Here is a 22,236-nt window from a genome sequence, read left to right as displayed (position 1 = left end):
GGGGTGCGCTCCCGCTGCTCGGTCCCAGCGCCTGCCAACCTAGCAGTTCAAAAGCACCTCCGGGTGCAAGTAGATAAATAGGGACCGCTTACCAGCGGGAAGGTAAACGGCGTTTCCGTGTGCGGCTCTGGCTCGCCAGAGCAGCGATGTCACGCTGGCCACGTGACCCGGAAGTGTCTCCGGACAGCGCTGGCCCCTGGCCTCTTAAGTGAGATGGGCGCACAACCCCAGAGTCTGTCAAGACTGGCCCGTACGGGCAGGGGTACCTTTACCTTTACCTTTACCTAATTGTTTAGGCTTCTGCTTCATTGCTTGCTTAGCCTGGCAGTCCCACTCGTAGGCACAACAGCTGACTAACAAGAACCAGACAGGCCTGGTACCACTTGCCTTACCAAAAAAAGCTACAAATTCCCTATGTGTGCATGTCAAGCACCCAGCACACCACACAACAACTGGGTGTTATGCTTGGTAGGTTACAATTTGTGCAGACCTGAATCTGTGGGCGAGAGCTTTTGTGATTGTCATCAGATTTCAGCTAAGAAAAGATAAGCATTTCAGCTCCCTTTTCATCTCTGTGCAAACCGCTTCCCTGCGGCCAGTAAAATAATAAAACTGTTTTCTTTTCTCTCCCACCCAGTAAATGAGAAGTAGAGGCTGAGACACAATAAATAATCAGGTTAGTTTCATTTAAATAAATTTATTTTTTAAATAAAAGGCTTGTTGGGTTGGGTGCTTTTTTTTGTTTTTTGTTTTGCATGTGTGCATAAAGTGTGCAATATAAGGGCAATCTCGGAATGCATATACAAAAACAAGGCACAGGACAAGTATTGATGAAAGAAAGGCAGTTAGTTGCACCACTGCCTAAGCCTAGGACAGATCAGCAGGTGGACTTCCTGGGAGTATCTAAACATATACCAGCAATTGCCTGGACAGGGCAATTAGCATTCCATCTACAGACGACCTGAAATGTTGGCCCAAGTTGAAATTTCTCCCAAATTCCTGGATATGCTGATGGGTATGAAACAAGTTTCATAGCTCTACCCCATTCATGTTTACACAGAAGCAAGTCCCACCATATCAAAGGGGCTTGCTCCTAGGTAAGTACACACAGGGCGACAGTCAGTAACTCCAGGGAGTTAGATATGGGCTTGAGGGAGGCTGTGATCTGCTGTGTGGAACCGGGGAAAAAACTCTGTCCAGGATCAGAGAGGAAAGGAAACTTTGGGATGAAGACGGAAATGGAGACACCACTTCTAAAGCTGAGAATGAAAAAAAGGGAGGGACGGAGGCACTGAACCTCACTGCCTAGAAATCCTGCTCAAGGCCCCCTCCCTAAGATTTAACCAGACTCGTGAGACTGTGGGCTAGAAACCTAGAACCCGTTGAAGAGTTGAGATTCTTGGTTATATGGAATTCTGTGGCAACAATAGGGAGTACACAAAGCCCTAATTATAGCCTTTTGGGCAGATATTGTGGTGGATTTGTGAAATCTGGCATCAGGGTTAGGGGACTCTTGTCATTGGTCAGGGCAAAGGTGCATGCAATTCCACATCTGTTTCCAACAGTGAAGAAACAAGGTGCTTCCAGGAAGCCCACAGGTAGGGTGTTATGGTCACTGCCTTCTCTCGTTATTTGTTTCCCGGCGTGTGGTACAAAGACTTACACTCCCTCGAAACCTAGAGGATCCCTTAGGCCACTGTTTCTCAAACCTGGGTCCCCACTGTTGTTGGACTACAACTATTATCTCTGACCACTGGCCCTGCTGGCTAGGGATGATGGGAGTTGTAGTGCAACAACAGTAGGGACCCACTTTGAGAAACTGAGGGTGAAAGCCACTGATGGCCTTGTCCCACTCCACTAATCCCCTCTTAAAGCCACCTAGGCCAGTGCCCATATAAAACATTTCGAAGAAGTCCTCTGTCCCTGTGGGTATGCATATGGTGACAGCACTGGTAGGTAAGTACATGTGGTAGTTTGTCAGGGCATAGTTTGCTATTGCCAGTCCAAGGCTTGTTTAAGAGTCACAGATACCTGTTGCTTAACTGCTAAAAGAGCTGGCAAGTCTGTTCAAGCAAGTTGTTATGTACACATTGGACTAGTATGTCTGCTGGCATGACTGTTAGCTCACGCCACCTGTTTGTGATCATCAGTGTGCATGTAAATGTGTGCCCAACTGAAGACTCCCCAGGTCATCCCGGTGATGGGCCAAGATAGCTTCTTCAATCCAAACACCTTTATAAAAAGGAAAAGGAAGGAAACAGCTGAAGGTCAGTGCTTAAAGGGGAGGGACCCAGCATGATTTGTCCTCAGTCCTAGGCTATGTGGCCCAAAGTGCAATGTGAGACAATTAACAGAAGGGTGTGTGTGTGTGTGTGTGTGTGTGTGGGTGTGTGTGTACACACACAAGCTCCTGTCCAACCCTCCCTTTCTCTAGGCCAGCAGCGATGGCCTCTTTTCCAGCATGAGCGCTTTGGGCTGTGCAGAAATCCACAGGTCCTCTTCCTTCTTTCTCCTCCTCATCTTCTTTCTTCTCTTCTCACTCGTGCTGTAGCTACCGCTGTCCTTCCTCCGACCGCCACAGAAACAGCAGTGGCAACAGACAAAGATGCCGACCAGGAGCACGAGGGTGGGGAGCCCCAGAAGCACAGTCAGGCAGACGGTGTTGTAGACCCCCTCCTGGTGTTTGGAGAGGATGAAAGTCCAGATCGAGTGGAAAAACTGACTGATCTGCTCCATGGCTGGAGGAAGGGCGAGTGGGATGTTAGACCACTCCCCCCGCCTGCTGGGTCTCCGTCTGCTGCCCAGAGCACATGGGTCTCGTGTGCAAATTCCTCTCACCAGCTCCTGCGCAGGTGGGAAATGAAAGGTAAAGCAAGGCTGCCATTGGGTATCCCCTTCAGATATTAGCTAAAGACCTCTGCTGGTAAGGCTATTATGACACTCCACAGCTTTAAGAGAGTCAAGGTGGCATATATGGCTCTCCCACTTCCATTTTATTCTCACAACAACCCAGTGAGGTAGGTTGGCTGGGAGACAAGTGAATGACTCAAGATCACCCAGTGGAGCCTTCAGATGTTGGACTCCCATTAACCCTTGACCCATAACTAGGGAGGGTGGGAGCTGTAGATGAATGACATCTGGGGGGGGGGAAGGTTTAAAGCAGGCATTTTGTTCAGGCCAATAACTCAAGATTTGTATAAGCTAGTGCTGGGGCTGAACTTTGGAACTGGCAGAAGCCTGGCCTAAACAAGAGGGATGGCACTCTCTCCCCCTTTCCTTTTGCTTTTCAAAAGTAGGAGCCAAATTTCAGGAGGTGGTGGGGGGGGAGGTGAGGGGAGTCCCCCCCCCCAAATAATCTGGAATGGCACTATGCTATTGTCCAAGCAACAGCTGGGGTGGGAAAATGGCAACTGCCATTGGAGACAGCTATGCCCCACTGTCAATGTCCCAACAATATCACAACAGCTCTTGTGATGTGACATTTAAAAAAAGGCATTTGGAAGCAGCAGGAGTACTGGCAGGTTTCACCTCCTCTCACAAAAGGTGAAATGCCACCTGCTTTTCATTATTATTTTATTGTTCATTCCAGTTCTATACTGCTTTATATTTTTAGGGGGGAGGAATAACAAAGCCGTTTAGAGCTTACATTAAAATGTTAAATAAAACATTGCAGAAGAAAATAAAATGTAAAACATAAAAATAATAGTCTGTGAATGATGCCACAAAATGGGGGTGGCGATTTACCACATGTAGGTATAACTGTAGTCAAACCACCCCCCCCCCCCCATTTTGAAACTAGCTTCTCACCCCTTTCAAATTCACCATGAATCAAACTGATGAATCAACTCCTGATTCAGGCAGGTAGTGTGACTTGTTTTGTTTTCAAAGGGCTGAATGGACTTTTTTCAGTTACATGTGTATTTGGGCCTCTCTCTTTTTCCTCTTTCCCTTTCCCTTTAAAAGGCAGTATAAAATCCAAATACCTTGAGAAATTGCTTCAGGGAGGGGTGAAGGAGGGGTGAAGGAGGGGTGCCAACAGAGGCTTCCAAGCCAATCAGCGCAGTGCACTGTCTTCTGCAGTGAACATACAGAACCAAGTTTGATCTAGGAGAGAAGATTGTACATTTAAGCAAAATCCAGAATGGGTGCTTCGTCAAAAAGTTCAGTGTTCAAATTATATACATCTGCACCCCCATCTTCCCAGACTGATTCTGACTTGCTGTTGAAGGCTATCATGGGCCACACAGAGCCTGACAATGCTTGAGGAACAGCCCTAGGGAAAAACAGCAGCAGGAGCAGCAACAGAGGATGTCAAGGGGGCAAATCTCTTTGGTATTTTATTTGCACTTCCTGTGACCCTTGGCTCATGCTTAGCCACTTTCTCTTGGGCTTCCAGGACAACTATTGCCCCAGTTCTTACCATCAAAGCCTGTGCAGTTTTGCAACTTTTCATATGGCTCCTGTTTCTAAACACACGTCTGGGTTTTTGCTATAGCCACAGCATATCAATGAATTTCTACAATGGAATAGGCCGTGAATAGATAGGTCTGATTCTTATCTCCAGTACAAACACTAGGCATGTGGGTGCTTTGGGTGCTTGGGGTGTGTGTGTCATGGCTTTCTGTCTCCTCCCCGACTTCCTACCACAGATCACACTGCCAACATGTAGGGTTCTCTGAAAGGACTGTTAGCGGAGTTCATTCTGCAGCTGCAAATGCAACTCACTTTCCTACTAACTTCTGTTCAGCATAAGTATTAGCTGGGGCTGCAGTAGCAAAGAGGGAGGGAGGAATTAGGCTAAGGTTACCAGACGTCCCCGTTTCCTGGGGACAGTCCCTGGATTTACAGATCAGTCCCCATACAAAATCCATTGAAGTTGAAAAGCGTCCCTGGATTCCTTGAAAAAAATCTGGTAACCTTAAATTAGGCAGCTAGGTGCTTAGCATCCTCCTACTGAACAAATATTTTTTTATATAATCCTCTATTAGGTATAGCAAACCACACATTATCAAACAGACACCATATACAAATTGTGCAAAATACGAGCTCAACATAATAAGGTTTATCCCGGTCAGATCTTTAACTCCAGAGAAAATCAATTTGCATAAATAATACAATACAATTGAACAAGTATCTAACACCCAATGAACTAGCTCTGCTCATTTTCAACATTGATTTCACTTCATGAAACCTCTCCTGCCTAAAGCTTCCCAGTGGCAAAGTTTCTATGTTGCACTGGGGTTATAAGCTTGACCAGTTTTCTCTAGCTCCAACCTGGAGACATATGAAACACACAAACAATTGTCTTGTTCAGACTTTTGGGGTGTCCACTGTGGTGGGCATGCATTTGGTAGTCCTGAGCTCATAGACTCGTCTCTTTTCCTATCTGATTCCAGCAGTAGGTATGTAAATACATGAACATTTGCACTATGGCAAGACTGCCTACACAACAATACCCTCATGGAAGGCTAGTCTAAGATAGATAAGGTGGTAAAAGGATGAACAGAGACAAAATTTCAGTGGAATTGTTTCTTGTGCCAAACAATTCAGAAACAACACCTGAGCAATATATCTAAAGTAAGTGTCGAGCTTCTCAAAATGAAGCATCCACGCCACCAGGATGCACCACACCATACAAGGCACATGAGCATCATGTCCAGCCCAATGCTTTGTTTTGGTGTAAAGCAGTCAAGCACAGCCAATACACAAATGGGTAAATAAGCTGAGTTTCCACTATTTTTGTTTTAAGCAATCACTGTTTTGGAAAGATATGACCCTCTTGACTCTCCACTTCCTTTTTAAACTTTCCCCTAATTTTTAGATGTTTTCTTTAGAAGTCAGATGTGACCACGTGGGACTTCCTTGGCAGCTTAGCTTGGTGAAATTAGCACATTGCTGAACCTACTGTCTGCTTTTATACTGAACTTAAAATAGAACTTTAAAGAAACTGAAGCCTTAGCCAGTAAAGTTAATTCACACAAGACGTACTGAAGGTACACTCTTCTAGATGTCTACTTAGAACTAAGCCACACAGAGTTCAATGAAGCTTACTCCCAGGTAAGTATGCCTGGGATTGAAGCCTAGAGTAACTTTTCCTGTTGCTAAGTTTGCTTGGGGCTCTTCTCAATTTAAAGGGGCTTTGCCCCTTTTAAAATTAGCTTTAGTTTGGGTTTCTCATTTAAGATGGAACTGCAGTCAATCAAAGCTTAACTGTTCAAGAAGGAGACTGACAAACTGGAACGTGTCCAGAGGAGGGCAACCAAAATGGTCAAAGGCCTGGAAACGATGCCTTATGAGGAACGGCTAAGGGAGCTGGGCATGTTTAGCCTGGAGAAGAGGAGGTTAAGGGGTGATATGATAGCCATGTTCAAATATATAAAAGGATGTCACAGAGGAGGGAGAAAGGTTGTTTTCTGCTGCTCCAGAGAAGCGGACACGGAGCAATGGCTCCAAACTTCAAGAAAGAAGATTCCACCTAAATATTAGGAAGAACTTCCTGACAGTAAGAGCTGTTTGACAGTGGAATTTGCTGCCAAGGAGTGTGGTGGAGTCTCCTTCTTTGGAGGTCTTTAAGCAGAGGCTTGACAACCATATGTCAGGAGTGCTCTGATGGTGTTTCCTGCTTGGCAGGGGGTTGGACTCGATGGCCCTTGTGGTCTCTTCCATCTCTTCCAACTCTAGGATTCTATGATTCTATGTTATGGCAGAGATAAACCACCACAAGATAAGTTGCTACAGAATTACCTCTATAGGATTCAGCTTCTGACTTTTGTTTGTGTCAGCTAAATAAAAACCTTCTCCTTGCAGAGATGATTAACTTGCCTGTCTGTTTTATTCCTCTATGCTTTCTTTGCCTTCGGCTTGCTTGCTTTTATTATCTTAAAGCTGTGCCACAATGCAGAAGGCACATTCCAGGCTTGGAGTAGTAAGAGAAAAAGAGGAGCCACAACACTGCAAAAGACCACACATAGTTGCGCAAAACGTGCATATGCTAATCTATTTGTATAGATGCAAATTTAAGAAATTGGTTACTATCATTTCAGCCAAAATATTGTTGCATGCCACCCTAACCTCCATGCAGTAAGAGATTCCAGGGGTTCCAGGCACTTACCCAGGGTTTGGTTTTCTCAGAATGAGAAACAGTAGAGACTGTGGTGTTTAGATTTATTTACATATCATATATGCAACCCAAGCCTTCAATGGAGGGGCTCACAGCATTGACACCCCAAGAGGGTCTTGGGCTCAAGCCCTCTGGTTTTCATCTGCTCCAGAGGTGAGGCTTAATTGCTCAGCTACCATCACCTGGCCTGGGAGTGTGTGTGGGTGTGTGGGTGTGTCCCATGATCTACATCTGCAAAACAATCAATCCACAGCTGGGCCATCTCCAAGAATAGGAGCAGGAGTCAGCTTTGGAAGGCTTAATTGCACAAGGCCATCTGTAGCTCCTCAATTACAATTCTTCTGCATTTCCACTACAACAGTGTTTTAAGAACTTTGTTGAGGGGGAAACGATTACCCATTAAGCCTGTCTGTTGGGTTAAGAAATGCTGGTCATTTCTGAAGTTATGTGATCTGTGTGGCTTCTTTGTTGATGGAAAACAGGAAATATGCACACCAACAATCCATGCTTGTATGTCTAATCTTCTATGAAGCTCTGTTAAGAAATTATATTATGTTGTATGACTGGTCTAGACTGTTAAGCAACTTAATTATATCTTTATATTGAATTGTACTGACTTTCATTATAATGATTATAGTAATTTAGTTCTGATACTACTTTTCTCCGGCATCATTTTTCTACTATTTTCTCCTATACCCCTCAAGGCTCAGTGGTTCTGGCCATTGGTTCCCTTAGGCCCTGTTGACACCAATGGGACTCAGGTTAGTCATGGGCCAGACCTAGATATTTTGGCACCTGAGGCAAATGACAAAATGGTGTTGGATAGAAGAGCTCAATATTCCCCCCACATCTGGCAACCAATGCGCCCCTTGGGTTTCTGATAGTACATGGGTAGATGAGTTTTAAAAGCCTGGGACAAAAAATTCACGCCCTGTATTTAGCATAAACTCTGCAAATGTATACTCCATTATGATTATATATATATATATATATATATATATATATATATATATGCATCAGAAGGCTTAGTTTGGTCAGAATCGAGCACACATTTGCAGAGTTAATGCTAAATACGGTACATTGCTTCCAGTAAATGAGCCAGCGTAGAGGATTGTGAAAATTTGTGTCCTAGGATTTTTAGACTCATCTTTCCATGTACCATCTGAAACCCAAGGGGCACATTTGTTGCCAGATGTGAAATATGTTGGCGTTATTTTCAGTTCTCCTACCCCACTCTGAAGATCTACATTAGGCACAAGAAGGGGCGAGAAGAACAAATATCTACATTGGGATCCTGCTGCCTGAAGCTGTTGCCTCACCTTGCCTCATTCTTGGGCCGGCCCTGCTAATGCCCCATTGACAGCAACAGGACTTAGGCATAACTAAATTTGTGTTGCTTGGAGCCAACGTTTTCTTATTTCAATCCTTCTTACAACAGCTTTCGTTGGTGGATTATACTGTATCTTCAAACTAATCGAAACCACATCAGCATCAGCTGAGAGCCCAATTTATTTATTGGTTGGCCTTATAAGATGTTATCTCCCTGTTCTGCAATTGGAAGTAATCTGATGTTACTTGAGGTCACGGAGAGCTGCATGAATATCTAAATGGACAAAGGGAGCCTCATCACACCCTGCCAAGCCCCCACATGGCAGAGAGCCATGCGACTTGCCTGAGGATGCTCAGGAAGTTTCAGGCATAGCCAAGAACGGAACCCCATTCTCTCCTTAATGTCTTCTTTCCCTGAAGCACAACAGCCTCCTTCTCCTCTGACCTAAATAGACTCTTCAGCGCTATCGGAAGGTGTCAGCCCTCAAACACATGCACCCCAGCCCTTACTTCAGGTTTACGAGGCTTCTCTTTCTCATAGAACTTTAGAGTTGGAAGGGAACCTGAGGGTCATCTAGTCCAAACCCCTGAGATGCAGGAATGTGCAATTGTCCCAATATGGGGATTGGACCTGCGACCTTGGTGTTATCAGCACCACGGTCTAACCAGCTGAGCTACTGCAACTGTCGCTTGGAAGGGGAATTTTTCAAAAACCTTCCAAGAGAATATGAAGAACGATTATGTTAGCTTTTCCTTCTGATTTCCCTTCAGTTAATGTTTAACTATCAAAGCGCAGCAGTGCGTGGCACCAGGGCCCATTTTAGTATCAATCAACTATAAATATTAGATTGCAAAGAGCTGGTGAGGGGTACGATTCATAGTTTCAAAAAGGTGATGGTTGAATGCAGATCCTGGCTTAGTCTGGTGTCTGAGCTTTATCCTTGTTCACTTCTTTAATTCTTTCATCTCTTCCATTCTGCTAGAAATAGTCTGATTTGCAGAATGCTGCTCAGATTTGGCCTAATTGCTGCAGCAATAATAATAATAATAATTTATTATTTATATCCCGCCCATCTGGCTGGGCCTTCCCAGCCACTCTGGGCGGCTTCCATAAAAACCAAAAATACAGTAAAATCACACGTTAAAAACTTCCCTGAACAGGGCTGCCTTAAGATGTCTTCTGAATGTCAGGTAGTTGTTTATCGCTTTGACATCTGCATAGTTCTATGAAATCCCTGCCATGTGCCTCTTCTTTTTTGATCTGCAGGCACAGCTTGTTTGATGAGGAAAAAGAAACAGAATAGGTAGGAGTAGCGCACAATTCTCACGGGGAATTTTTCAAAAGAGATGGTAGAAACTGGAAACTTGCAAGATGAAATTCCAGATCTAAAGGGGCACACAGAGCTTTTAATAGCCTCCTTGGCATCAAACTGTTTGCACAGAGAGAGAGCAGACTCAACAAGAAAGTGAGGAATTCCAGCGAACATATACAGTTTATATTACCAATCCTGCCAACATGTTCTAATAGCAAACATGGTGTTTCTTGTGCCAACTAGTATGGCAGTGGAGTCGGATCATCATCAGACAAGGTGGAAATGATTATTTTGTAAAAGAGAGGAAGAGACGGACAAGAGGAGACAATCCCACTAGACTCCGAAAAGGGTGAACACAAGCAGAGTGCTGTTGGTGGAAGTGAACGTCTGAAACAGTTGAAAGCTCCTGAATGAAAACAAGGCTGTATTGTTCCAAGCAGAGGAGCAAGAACAGCCTCCTGAACAACATAAAAAAGAAAAGGCAAGAGTATGCCTTCTGGCATTTATGATGTAAAAAAATAAGAAAGGAGAATTTCAGGATGTTCCGTTATTGATTTTGCATGTACTCAGGAAAAGAAAAGAAAATGACACGACTTTTTTTTCTCCCAGAAGAAATGCTTAATCCTTTAAGGTTTGCATTATTGTTGTTAATTATAGTAATATATTGATTTTTATCACATTTTCTTTCTATTGAAGTATACTAGCATTGTAGGAGGAGGAAGCCAAACCAACCAACCAACCAACCAACCAAAAGCCCTACCATCAAATGAGTTATTTAATAGAATCATAGAGCAGGAAGGGACCCCGAGGGTCATCTAGTCCAACCCCCTGCAATGCGGAATCTCAACAAAAGCATCCATGACAGATGGCCATGCAACCTCTGCTTGAAAACCTCCAAGGAAGGAGAGTCCACCACCTTTGGAGGGAGTCAGTTCTACTGTGGAACAACTCTCACCTCTTCAGAATCTCCTTTCTTGTAACTTGAAGCCCTGGGTTCGAGTCCTACCCTCCAGAGCAGGAGAAAACAAGAATGCTCCATCTTCCATTTCATTTTTTTTTATGCTGCCTTTCCAAAAGTGTGCAAATGTGTATTGCAATGTCATCAGTGCTGCTGGTAAAACATTCCAGTACAGTGGTACCTCGGGTTACAGACACTTCAGGTTACATACACTTCAGGATATAGACTCCGCTAACCCAGAAATAGTACCTCGGGTTAAGAACTTCTTCAGGACTTCTTCAAGAACTGCTTCAGCATGAGAACAGAAATCGTGCTCCGGCGGCGCAGTGGCAGCAGGAGGCCCCATTAGCTAAAGTGGTGCTTCAGGTTAAGAACAGTTTCAGGTTAAGAACGGACCTCCAGAACAAATTAAGTTCTTAACCCAAGGTACCACTGTAATTCAGAATCCCAAAATATTGGAAGAAATTTGGCAGGGGAGGGTTCCATAATTATCCATAGTATGAGCAACACTTGATAGCCCCTCTCAGCACCAAGGGTAACAATGCACACCTGTTAAGTGATGGCACAGCAACCCAGCACACCTTTTCTGAAACTCTTAGGGAGTACCTATATAAGCACGTAACTCAGAACAACTGTCCTTCCCTAACCACTTTACCAATGGAAAGGATTAGGAGGAGGAATTAATTGCCCATTGTTCTAGTTACATATTTTATTCACTCATTCATTTATGCAAATTGTAACTTGTGCATGGAGGGTAAGGGGAAGGATGTTGCAGAAAATCAACAGATCACTTTAAACATCCAGTTTGCCTTTTTCTGTTTGAATTGTCAACTCTTTGGGGGCAGGTTTCCTTACCACTTATCTGTAGAAGGGTAGCAAATGCAGTGCCCTCCAGTTGCTTTGGACTACAATTCCCATCATTCCTGCCATACTGCCAGGGGCTGATGGGAATTGGAGTTCAACATATCTACAGGATACAACATTGGCTATCCTTGATTTTTAGGGCTGTGTGGTGCATCATGGCTCTACAAACCAACCTGCTCCAGACATGTATGCTAGCAAATGGTAGCTTTCATTAGTCTGTTTCCAATTTCTTTTGCCTTCTAACCCTGAAAGGCTCTTTTATTTGTTTTTTTGAGGGGGAGAGAATCAATCCATACAGCGTGCAACCCTCTGAATGGTTTTTAGCCGGGTGTGTTACAGAAAAAGGCGAAGGGCGTGCAATGCTCTGAGAGTTTCCTCTTTTAACACTCAACTCCAGTCTGCGTGGCAGAGCACAGAAATACATCAAAGCTGCAGTCTTCGCACTTTTTACTCCCAAGCCTTCGGTGGGTAGGTAGGCATGACTAGAGATTAATGGTGCAAGAGCTGCTAGGTCACATTACACCACACATGGAGAAACAGGGAGGAGATGGTGCACAGAAAGTGTGCGGGAAAAAATAAGTTCAAAATACATTGGGCCAATAAAATCTTTATTTTTGTGCACATTTAGAATGTTCTCTCTCTCCCCCCTTTAAATTATTTATATTTTTTTATTTTCCTGTGATTGGTGCTTTCCCTTTTTTGGCTTCTTTGCATGCAAGATAAAGTTCTTGCAACCACCTGCAAGTCTTCATGCAATCACTGTGTCAACAGGTTTAAAGGCTTCAGTGAAAACAGATAGTATTTGCAGGGTTGTTGTTTTTTAACACAGTACATGCAAAAATAAAACATGAAAGTCTACCCCCTTTTCAAAATTGTACTGACAGTTATCCATAATAATGAGGGAATATCTTAAAAACATGAAGGCATGTTTCCAGTGAGTTGAAAATGGTTTGAAAGAGGAATTGCCGCTCGTGGTACTCACACCTCTTACACTTTTGATTCTGGTAAACATGTTTTGTAGGTTTTATTTTTTTACTTTCAAAATCCTGCAAAACCTGTTTGGTCAGTGGAGAAGAAGATGTGTGTGTTCCCTGTGGAAAGCAAAATCTCTCTCAAGCCACTTTCTTTTACAAAACTCCTCCAGAGGTGCCTTTTTTTCTCCACTGTTCCTTTACCAGCAGTTGGCAAATGTAAGTCTGACAGATAAAGCTTCCCCCACCATTTACATTCATGCTAGGAAAAGCTTCTTCTCCCGACAATACAATCCTATGCATGTCTACTCAGAAGTAAAGGTAAAGGGACCCCTGACCATTAGGTCCAGTCATGGCCAACTCTGGGGTTGCAGCGCTCATCTCGCTTTACTGGCCGAGGGAGCCAGCGTTTGTCCACAGACAGCTTCCAGGTCATGTGGCCAGCATGACTAAGCCGCTTCTGGTGAAACCAGAGCAGCGCACGGAAACGCCGTTTACCTTCCTGCCAGAGCGGTACCTATTTAGCTACTTGCACTCTGACATACTTTCGAACTGCTAGGTTGGCAGGAGCTGGGACCGAGCAACAGGAGCTCACCCCGTTGCGGGGATTCGAACTGCCGACCTTCTGATCGGCAAATCCTAGGCTCTGTGGTTTAACCCACAGCGCCAGAAGTAAGCACCAGTAAATCCAGCTGGACTTACTCCTGGGTTAGTTGGCATAGGAGTACGGTGTAAATTTCTGTGTCCAACATCTACTATGGTACAGGTCAAATGCTACAGATAGAACACACACTATAGCAAGTGGAGAGAACAGTGTGAAGAAGACTCACCCAAGACATTTTGCTGCCTGAGGCAAAGGAAAAGCTGGCACTTCCCCCACTCCAATCCAGAAGCTAAACTGGAGACTGAATCTTCCCTTTACACTGTGTGTGTGTGTGTGTGTGTGTGTGTGTGTGTGTGTTGCACAGACTGCTCTGTCCTCCAACAGAAGGAACAACTGTGGGGCTCAGGATCTGCCCCCTGAGATGGGGGCTGGCCCCAGTACAACATATTTTTTGCCTATAAAGGCTTAAATGCACTTTCCAATACAAAAAGGTTAAAGAATGCTAAAATGATTAAGAATTGTTGTAAAATTGTGAACCCTCCACCCTCCCTGGAGATGTTTGTTATATGAAGCAATGTTGCCAGCAGAATGTCTGAGATCAAGAAGTGATGTTTGGGCAGCAAGACTATATGTGTGTGTTTGTTTAAAGGGTTCATGTCCGGCTTGCAAATATCACAGACTCATTCCATTTACCATAGTTTTGGGGTCCTGTGAGGTTAACAAACAACAAGGGGTGCCAGTAGGCCAAGCAAGGTGACTGGCCAGTCTGTATTTTGACGTGTGACAGGGATGTGTGTGTGTCAGACTGGGATCTGAGATGGCTAGTAGCGGGGCTCATTTTCTTGGGAGTTCAGATCCCTGGTATGCTAAACCTCTAGAGAGAAAAACAAATCCTTTGCTTTCTAGAATTAAGCATATGGTCACCACTTTTTTTTTGCGAAAAAGAAGCAAGACAATTCCAACATGTATCCTTTCTCCCCATCACTGCATCTACTTAGCCGAAAGACAGCAATACAAACTGAATTTCTGCTTGCAAGAGGAAAAAATTCTGGCAAGAGGAAAAAACAACGCTTGTGGATAAGGGTCTTCATAGCACAGTAGTTTGGCTGCAATGACAAACCTCTGATGTTGGGAGGAAAATGTGTCTGGCTTTGCCTGGTGAGAGATGCTCGCCCTCCCTGGAACAACAGGCACTGCAGCAGGAGGGCAGGTGTCTTGCGCACGTACACACACACACGTGCGCACACGCACACACAGCATTCCCATTGCATTCTCTTAATCCTAAACATAGTTATTAGGGAGCAAGCCCAGTGTAAAATCAAAGGGCTCATTTCTAAGTAAATATGCTCAAGGTCAAAGTGCAGAAAATAGAACGTTTATCTGAGAAAAAATTAGGTAGGTAGCTGTGTTGGTCTGATGCAGTGGGAATTTTTTTTTTTTAAAAAAGTTTGTTCTGGGTACAGTAAAAGCTTTCTGAAGTATCTGAAGAAGTGTGCATGCATACGAAAGCTTATACCCAGAACAAACTTAGTTGGTCTCTAAGGTGCTACTGAACATTTTAAAAAAATTTTTTACTGAGAAAATTTTAATAACTTTAACCACAGATGCTACTGCAGCAGACTTGAGTCTATTGCAGCATCTGAACTGGCTGCATACAGAAGTACGAACGACGAAGCCACACAGTTTCATCATATAAATCACAGAAGATTTTATTCCCACCCCCTTTATTCCAATCCCTGTATGCCCATGTTTCTTTAGTTTCTCAGACATTAAGAACAGGAAATGTATTTTTAGGAAACCAAATGCCGAGATTCTCACCTAATCATTTGGATGATTGAGACAGAAGGCTTTCCTGGGAACCCTAGGCTTGTTTGGACAATTATTAAGAGCTCATTGACAAGATGGGAGGCCTGATCCCTGAACGGCATCTTGTCCATTGCTAAAAATCTTCCCCAACTGCAATAGACAGCTACAGGTGAGTTGTGAATTTACTTCACAGGGGCAAACTGATGGTAAAACCGTGGAACAGGCCACAGAATCCTCAGTAACATGCAGGGATTTCATGCATAGCTGTCAACGTTTCCCTTTTTTAAAGGGAAATTCCCTTATTCTGAATAGGATTCCTCGCAAGAAAGGGGAAAAGTTGACAGCTATGATTTCATGGCACGTGTAAGTGGTTCCCTGATAGGCAGGTCACCGTGGAAAGGATTCTCTAGGTAAGGTAAGAAAAATGTGCCACAGAGCTACTAAGGAGAAACCATCACTCTTCTGACTCAGGGGTGACACTGACTTATCTCCATGTGAACCAAGATACAGGCAAAAGCTCTTTTTGAGCCTCAACAGTGGCTTGGTCAGAATCCTTCCCATAACCATCTGAGCTGCTCATGAGTATTTCCTGCAGTGTCCGATTCCTCCATGGCTACTAATTCCAGCCTTTGAGCCCCTTGAGTTTCACTTTCATCCATTTGTCTAGTTTTTATTTCCTTGGTAAAAAATTGTATGAAAATCTGAATCACAGACACACACATTTTACAAAACAAAACTGAGAGGCAGAGTGTGTTGTGCTCACTGAATTTGCTTTCGCTTTTGTCCCTCACAGAATACACACAAACTGTGGTAATTTGATAGCCATTATTCAAGGCACCTTCTTTTCTGCCTATCATCTAATACCCTACAACAATTCACTGAATTAATAAAGAGTTAAGCTGAAATCCTATAATCCCTTACCTGGGAGTAAGCTCCATTTAACTCAATGGGACTCACTAAACGTGTATAACATTGCACTGTAAGGGATGCAACTAAAGATGGATTTTGTAGGCAATGTAGCTCTCTTTGAAATGCAGAATTTCAGTGCAGTGCAGAGAATTTAAGGAGCAGCCACTTAGTGGTACTATTAAAGTTGGCTGTTGCACAGGACCCTGAGAGCTGGACCCTTTTTGTCCTACTCACGTGGCCAAGATTTGCATTTAACTTACTGGACACGCCTGATGGGTTTTGGTACTCCACCTCGGTGGATGCTGCAAGTCTCTTGAGACAGCCCCTCCTCACCCATCTTGCCAGGCCCTGTGGCTTGCCTTGCCCAAGTGGCTGGGCCTCCTACCCTTAGCAGGTGCGCCTTCCCCCAATGTGACCACAGGAACATGCAAAAGAGAGGTTTTCTAAATGCACCATTGCTCCCAAGTCAACTGTCTGAGGGGCGGGGGCGTTAAAGGCAAGTGCAGAGGCCAGAGAAAATCACTAAACTAACCCCCAGGATCTGTGCACCCTGCCCCTTTTAAAAGATTTGGAAATTAAAGCAACTTTTTGGCAAGCATGCTTCTAATTCCTGAGGACAGACAACAACATTCTTCAGCAGAGCTCTTTGCTCTGACCCCTGTTCTAAACTCCAGGGAGAAATGTGACAGTGTTCATAAACAACATGGTGAAGCTCTGACAAGTACTTGGCCGCTCAGAGAATCCAGTTTTTGGCTCCTTCCCCTTTCCCTCTGGCTCAGCCTCCGCAGCAGGGCCTTCTGATGCCCCCCATCCTCTGCCTTAGGAGGGCTCCTGCTTAGAGAGGCATACAGCGAGGGAAAAAAGTATTTGATCCCCTGCTAAATTTGCCCATTTGCCCTCTGACGAAGAAATGACCAGTCCATAATTGTAATGGTAGGTTTATTGTAGCTGTGAGAGACAGAATAGCAACAGGAAAACCCCCGGAAACCCAGAAGACAAAAGTCAGAGATTGATGTGCATTATAATGAGTGAAATAAGTATTTGATCCCCTATGAACCAGCCAGATGTCAGGCTACCTGGTATCTTCACTGTGTGTAAGGAGCTGAGATTACAAGCACCTGCTGTAAGGGAGAGGTCTTACCTGTAATCCCAGCTCATTACAGTACCTGTACAAAAGACACCTGTCGACAGAAGCAATCAGTCCAGCAGATTCCAAAGTAGCCACCAGGACCAAGACCAAAGAGCTGTCCAAGGATGTCAGGGACAAGATTGTAGACCAGCACAAGGCTGGACTGGGTTACAAGAGTATTGCCAAGCAGCTTGGGGAGGTGACAAATAGTTGGTGCAATAATTTTCAGATGGAAGAAACACAAAATAACTGTCAACCTCCCTTGGTCTGGGGCTCCATGCAAGATCTCATCTCATGGAGTTGCAATGATCAGGAGAACGGTGATGAAGCAGCTGAGAACTTGTTGATGATCTCAGGGAAGCTGAGACCATAATCACCATGAAAACAGTTGGTGACACACTATGCTGTTGAGGACTGAGATCTTGCAGAGCCCGGAAGGTCCCCTTGCTCAAGACAGCACATGTACAGGCCCGTCTGCAGTTTGCCAATGCACATCTGAATGACCCAGAGGAGAACTGGGTGAAAGTGTTGTGGTTAGATGAGACCAAAATCGAGCTCTTTGGCATCAACTCAACTTGCTGCGTTTGGAGGAGGAATGCTGTCTATAACCAGAAGAACACCATCTCCACTGTCCAACATGGAGGGGGACATATTATGCTTTGGGGGTGTTTTTCTGCTATGGGGACAGGACACCTTCACTGCATCGAAGGGACAATGGACGGGACCATGTATCGTCAAATCTTGGGTGAGCACCTCCTTCCCTCAGCCAGGGCATTGAAAATGGGTCGAGGATGGGCATTCCAGCACGACAATGACCCAAAACACACAGCCAAGGCAACAAAGGAGTGGCTCAAGAAGAAGCACATTAAGGTCCTGGAGTGGCCTTTTCAGGTTCGAGTAGCTACACATCAGCCTTGAAATCTTACTGACTTGGAGAGGATCTGCAAAGAGGAGTGGGACAAAATACCTCCTGAGATGTGTACTAAGTCATCTTTTGCAAAGGGATCAAATACTTACTTCACTCATTATAATGCACATTAATCTCTGACTTTTGTCTTCTGGGTTTCTGGGGGTTTTCCTGTTGTTATTCTGTCTCTCACAGCTACAATAAACCTACCACTACAATTATGGAATGGTCATTTCTTCGTCAGAGGGCAAACGGGCAAATTTAGCAGGGGATCAAATACTTTCCCCCCTCCTTGTACATATAAATCTGGAACTCACCACAAGTGTTCCAGGGGGCCCAGGCTAGTCCCAATGATCACCCCCTACCCCCAAGCAAGAGCTGAAGAGCCAACAATATTGTCTGACAAAGGCAAAACAAAGGCAAGGGACCTTTTAGCCCCCTCCCCTGTTAGTGTGAAAAGCACCCTTTCTTGAAGCACCTCAGGGCCAGACTACACAGGACGTATGCTATCCATGACTGCAACTCCCAGTGTTGCACCTGCAAGCTCCAGAATTGCTTGGAGGTAGTGCACCTCCTCTACCTGCCCCAATCAAACACCTGCCCCTTCATGAAGCTGTTCTTAGCTCCACCAGTGGGTATAGGGCACCTGCATTTTGTCTGTCTTTCCCCCTCTACTGAAGCTACTAGCAACTTCAGAAGTTCGCAAATGGATGGCTGCAGGACGATACTATTTCCATAGGGACGCGGGTGGCGCTGTGGGTAAAACCTCAGCGCCTAGGACTTGCCGATCGCATGGTCGGCGGTTTGAATCCCTGCGGCGGGGTGCGCTCCCGTCGTTCGGTCCCAGCGCCTGCCAACCTAGCAGTTCGAAAGCACCCCCGGGTGCAAGTAGATAAATAGGGACCGCTTACCAGCGGGAAGGTAAACGGCGTTCCATGTGCTGCGCTGGCTCGCCAGGTGCAGCTTGTCACGCTGGCCACGTGACGCGGAAGTGTCTGCGGACAGCGCTGGCCCCCGGCCTATAGATTGAGATGAGCGCACAACCCTAGAGTCTGTCAAGACTGGCCCTTTACCTTTACCTTTACTATTTCCATCAGGAAAATTATGCAAGGGAAAAGGTGGCTGCCCCAACCAAAATCAGACCTGCTTCTGATTTCAGAATAGATATCCGAAGAGGAAGCCACAGATTCCTTGTGTTACTCACATGCACCTTGGCTGCCAGTTGCTCAATATCATTCACTGCACCTTAGCTGGAGGACAGGTGCCCAGTAAGGGAAGCTCTGCCAAACTGGCCTCCATTGCTGTTCACACTGGATAGGGAGGGGTTAAAGAGCCTCTGGCTTGTGTCTCAGCTTGGGAGAAATTGGCCTAATGTGCCTATAGATTGCAGGTGAGTAATAAAAGAGACCACCTCTGGGATCCAGACTTGGCCCCAGTGACTTCCAGTCGCCCATCCCTATGGTTAAGTCATGCGTTTCTTCATTTCTTGCACTGTTTCTGTGCCAAAGTGTGAGCGAATACGGAGGTATGCAAGTTTTGGGCATGTTGGGGATGAATAACCTATCTGAGCACCAGCGGTGGAAAAGCTGACAGTAAGAGCTGTTCGACAGTGGAATTTGCTGCCAAGGAGTGTGGTGGAGTCTCCTTCTTTGGAGGTCTTTAAGCAGAGGCTTGACAACCATATGTCAGGAGTGCTCTGATGGTGTTTCCTGCTTGGCAGGGGGTTGGACTCGATGGCCCTTGTGGTCTCTTCCAACTCTATGATTCTATGAGCACCAGCGGTGGAAAAGCAGTGTGGAATTCTAGGAAGCCAATGCAAGTGAAATATGTGTCATTTTTAGTGTCGGTCTGGGGTAACCAACACGGGGCACTCCCTATGTTATTGGACTACAACTTCCATCGGCCATGACCCTCAGTTGTGCTGGCTGAGGTTGATAGGGACGGTGTCCACAGCTTGAGGAGGGCACCACGTTGCCTACCCTTGTTCTATATGGACTTTGGCGAACTTGCCATTAACTCCACCTATGCCAGGTCACACACTCAGCATCAGCAAACTAGAATGACCACCATCCCAGGGATCTCCATCCCAGTCACATTTTTTCCTTTTCCTTTTCTTTTTCCCACCCATTCACAATTGCTCAGCTGCTAGTGAAGTCTGGTCCTTTTTGTTTTACGAACACACCACAGCGAGAGCATCATCAACCTTCCACAACAACATTTTCCCTTGTGAAAAATTCTGGGCCATCATGCTCACTATTTGAAACCCCTGGCATTAAAACCTGTGGCCACCTTCTTATTGCGGGAGAGAACAACGCACATAAGAAGCCATTATACAGTGGTACCTCGGGTTACATACGCTTCAGGTTACATACACTTCAGGTTACAGACTCCGCTAAGCCAGAAATAGTACCTCGGGTTAAGAACTTTGCTTCAGGATGAGAACAGAAATCGTGCTCCGGCGGCACGGCAGCAGCGGGAGGCCCCCATTAGCTAAAGTGGTGCTTCAGGTTAAGATCAGTTTCAGGTTAAGAACGGACCTCCGGAACGAATTAAGTACTTAACCCGAGGTACCACTGTATATGTTTACAGGTAAAATATGGTGGTTGTTTTTTTTTAAAAAAAGAAAAAAATCTGGGTTACTTTCAGTTTACATCTCTGTGTTAAAACAGCCTCACAGGACATATGTACCGTAATCCTGCCTGCCCTATAGCACTACGAGTCCCACTTGCCCAAAATGATGCCCAGCGAAACCCTTTTCTTTTTTAAAAAGCGCTGTTCTCACTCTAGCAGTGACACTACAGTCTCCCAGCTGAACAGATTCCACATTGTCTCAGGGCGACTCTTACGAGTTGTTTGTGGGGCTGGCACTGCCGGGCTCAGCAGACTTGGGCGCGTCGTTTTGCCGTGTGAACCCCATTTTCTCCGCCACAAGCCATATAATCCGGAGAGTCCTTCCTACCTTCCCTCCCTGGACGAGTCTCCAGCTCTTCTCGGTATTTCTTGAAGTGTGGTCTTGCCCAGGTCCAGATGCAAACCAAGGCAGAAGCCCAGGGGCGGAGACGAAGGACCCCGCCTCCCTCCCGGCTCCCCCGAGCCCGGCGTCGGGGGCGCGCCGCCTCGCAACACGCGGCTTCCGCCAGGCTAAGAGTTGCGGGTGGAATGACGAAGCCAGGAGTTTTTCCGACCCCGTCTTCAAGCCACCTCCACCCCCTCTTGCGGCAGCCAAGTCCGGAGAAGGGCTCTTTTGTCTGCCCCGGGTCCGCTGCCCGTCTAAGGCGGCGGCGGCCGCTCCGGAGCCCCCCAGGTCGGGGCTGGGGAACCGCCAAACCGCTGAGCGCGCCCGGAATCGGGATCTACTTGGGGAGGGAGGGAGGGAGGGAGCAGGCGAGACCCGGACCCCGAACCGACGGCAGGCTTGAAACCAGCTTCGGCCGGTCCCGAGTGTTTGGCTCCCCGTCCGGGTCTCGCAACGCGCATTTCCTTGGGCGCGCAAAGCCCCACTTGGCGCAAGGCGACGCGTCTCCAGGGAAGGGCCGGGAGCGGATGCGAGGCTGGACGGCGGGGTGGGCAGAAGGGGCCGAGGATTCTGCAGGGCAGGGAATCAAAGCAGCGCGGCCGCTCCAACTTACCGGCTGCTCCTCCATCCACCCGCGCGGCCCCGAAGTTTCCGAGCTGCCGACGAAAGCAAAACCAGAAGCGGCCCGGGCGGAGGGCGGCCGTGCCTGCCTCTTCCTTCCCGCCGGCTGTCAGCCTCCCTCCCTCGCTCTCCCCGCCCCGCGCCGCCTCGGCTGCACCTGGGCGGCCGCTTTCTCTGGCGTTTTCCCCTCCCTTTGGCGCCGGGGAGATGCCAGCCAGGCGGTCGTCGGGAGCCCAGATCCTTTCACCTCCACCGCGGATTGCTGTGCGTCCCCTGGTCGAAAAGTGTGTTGCTTTTTGGTCCAGGAACTTTCACCCTACACGCCTGCTGCCCAGGGCTCAGATTATGGTGGGTGGGCGGCTGAGGGGCGCCTAACCATATCCACCAGTCCCACTCCTGACTTGTCCTAAAGGTAAAGGTAAAGGTACCCCTGCCCATACGGACCAGTCTTGACAGACTCTGGGGTTGTGCGCCCATCTCACTCAAGAGGCCGGGGGCCAGCGCTGTCCGGAGACACTTCCGGGTCACGTGGCCAGCGTGACATCGCTGCTCTGGCGAGCCAGAGCCGCACACGGAAACGCCGTTTACCTTCCCGCTGGTAAGCGGTCCCTATTTATCTACTTGCACCCGGAGGTGCTTTCGAACTGCTAGGTTGGCAGGCGCTGGGACCGAGCAGCGGGAGCGCACCC

The 22,236-nt window shown here is 46.4% G+C and overlaps 1 protein-coding gene across 4 annotated transcripts; it reads right to left on the bottom strand.

Annotated features, from left to right (window-relative positions):
• Positions 1-681: 681 nt before the first annotated feature.
• KIAA0040 lies at positions 682-21,678 on the bottom strand. Of its 4 annotated transcripts, none has more exons than XM_079981828.1 (4): positions 21,540-21,557; positions 7,112-7,307; positions 3,984-4,104; positions 682-2,844 (listed from the first exon to the last, which is right to left on the bottom strand). In XM_079981828.1, exon 4 carries the CDS (start codon positions 2,734-2,736, stop codon positions 2,431-2,433), a length of 306 nt encoding a protein of 101 aa, XP_079837954.1. In that variant the 5' UTR covers positions 2,737-2,844; positions 3,984-4,104; positions 7,112-7,307; positions 21,540-21,557; the 3' UTR covers positions 682-2,430. The 4 variants fall into 4 exon arrangements, with proteins under 4 accessions (XP_079837954.1, XP_079837953.1, XP_079837955.1 ...); XM_079981827.1 differs by lacking the exon at positions 21,540-21,557 and adding an exon at positions 20,870-20,931; XM_079981829.1 differs by lacking the exon at positions 7,112-7,307 and having other exon boundaries at positions 21,540-21,678.
• Positions 21,679-22,236: the final 558 nt, after the last annotated feature.

Source organism: Podarcis cretensis, assembly GCF_951804945.1.
Source record: "Podarcis cretensis genome assembly, chromosome: 6".
Lineage (NCBI taxonomy): Eukaryota > Metazoa > Chordata > Lepidosauria > Squamata > Lacertidae > Podarcis > Podarcis cretensis.
This window is presented reverse-complemented; position numbering and strand designations above follow the sequence as displayed.